At 24.4% G+C, this 1,574-nt stretch overlaps 1 protein-coding gene across 1 annotated transcript in view; it reads left to right on the top strand.

The window, feature by feature from the left end:
• The first annotated feature begins 1,012 nt into the window (after positions 1-1,012).
• Positions 1,013-1,574, top strand: part of LOC106792402 (potassium voltage-gated channel subfamily KQT member 1) — a 10,265-nt gene continuing 9,703 nt past the window's right edge. Inside the window, exon 1 of the mRNA XM_014758809.1 lies at positions 1,013-1,140. Within this exon, the coding sequence (XP_014614295.1) occupies positions 1,089-1,140 (52 nt within the window). The 5' untranslated portion in view covers positions 1,013-1,088. The remainder of the gene's footprint in view (positions 1,141-1,574) is intronic.

Raw genomic sequence — 1,574 nt, 5'->3', positions numbered from 1 at the left:
ATTGTTTAATAATTTTTTGATCATAATTTTAATTTAATCACAATTTTCTAAAATCGTATTATTAATATTATTATTATTATTATTATTTCTTTAATCGTATATAAGATCACTGCACAACTATACTTTTATTTTTAAACCGAAGTGCCAATTTATTATCCATAAAAAGTTCGACTAATTTTTTTTTGTGTGTTTTTAACTTTAAAGAATAAGATAGATAGAGATATAGAGATAGTCATACTGAACACATTTTTAAAAAAATGTAACTCTTCGCGTTGTAATTGAGTTGCGATATTTAAAAGTGAATTTTTTCACGATGTGAATCATTCGTATCTTCGCATATATTTTATTCTATCCACCGTTCCACACATATTTCAATTTAATAACTCGCTAATGGACAGAGAGGCAGAACTTTATTTAAAAAAGGAACTCTCTTTTCAATTCCACCAACCAACTCCGTCGTCTCTCACTGCTATACGATAATCACTATGTATGCTATTAAATAATAAAAAAAGAAAAAGAAAAAGAAAAAAAATGGATTAAATGAAAGGAAGGATAATAATACTGTAAATAAAAAGTGCGTAATATGAAAACTCGTCATTCAAATATTATTCATATCTTTTATATACAGAAAAAATATTTATTTCTCTAAAATATAAATTCACTAAAAAATAATATATTTTCATTCGTTATATCTCATTATTTCTTATTATTTTTGTTCTTTTTTTTTTTTTATCCATCTATATAAATCAAGAAAACATTCACTGTTTAAAAATCTATTTCGTTTAATCCAAATAATTATAAATTAAATAGCCACGAAATTATTATTCTTATTTTTTTCTTATATTTAATTAAAGAACATAACAAACTTGTTGAACAATAAAATCTTTTGTATAAAAATGAAATAATTATTATAAAAAACATATTATCCTTTGATATTAATTAATTTAATATATATATATAATATTGTTATTATTATTAATAATGATTTTGTATTTATATTATTTGTTAATTAGGAAATATGTTTGGTGGTGTTCTTTGGTGTGGAATACTTGGTCCGTCTATGGAGTGCTGGTTGCAGATCGAAATACATGGGATGCTGTGGGCGTTTGCGGTTCATACGAAAACCGATTTGTATCATAGGTAATAAAGCACTAAACATAAATGAATATTGTTTTGTTTGTGTCCCATATCTTCTATCTGTCTTTACTTATATATATATGCATATGTGTATATGTATGCATGCATGTATGTTTATATCCTATTCCTTTGTAAAGACAAGCAACATCGTCGCATTGCGCATTGTCATTCGAATCAAATCGTTAGCATATCATTCAATTAATCTGATATATTCCTTTAGTACATAAGTAACTTCCAGAGATCGTAATGAGATCTCCGTTGAGACTAACAACGGATAAATTGACAAACATTTCGATCCATCAAATCTTGAATAATTTATAATCTAACGATCGAATGATTTTTAGTATCTAAAGAAAATATAAATTTTTAGAAATTAAATGCAAAAGGGGTACACTATACGATATAATATAATATAATATAAAATAATATAAATAATT

This window comes from Polistes canadensis, unplaced genomic scaffold (genome assembly GCF_001313835.1).
Source record: "Polistes canadensis isolate GaletaPanama2010 unplaced genomic scaffold, ASM131383v1 scaffold_423, whole genome shotgun sequence".
In the NCBI taxonomy this organism is placed as follows: domain Eukaryota; kingdom Metazoa; phylum Arthropoda; class Insecta; order Hymenoptera; family Vespidae; genus Polistes; species Polistes canadensis.
The sequence above is the reverse complement of the archived record's forward strand: the minus strand, read 5'-3'. Positions and strand labels throughout refer to the sequence as shown.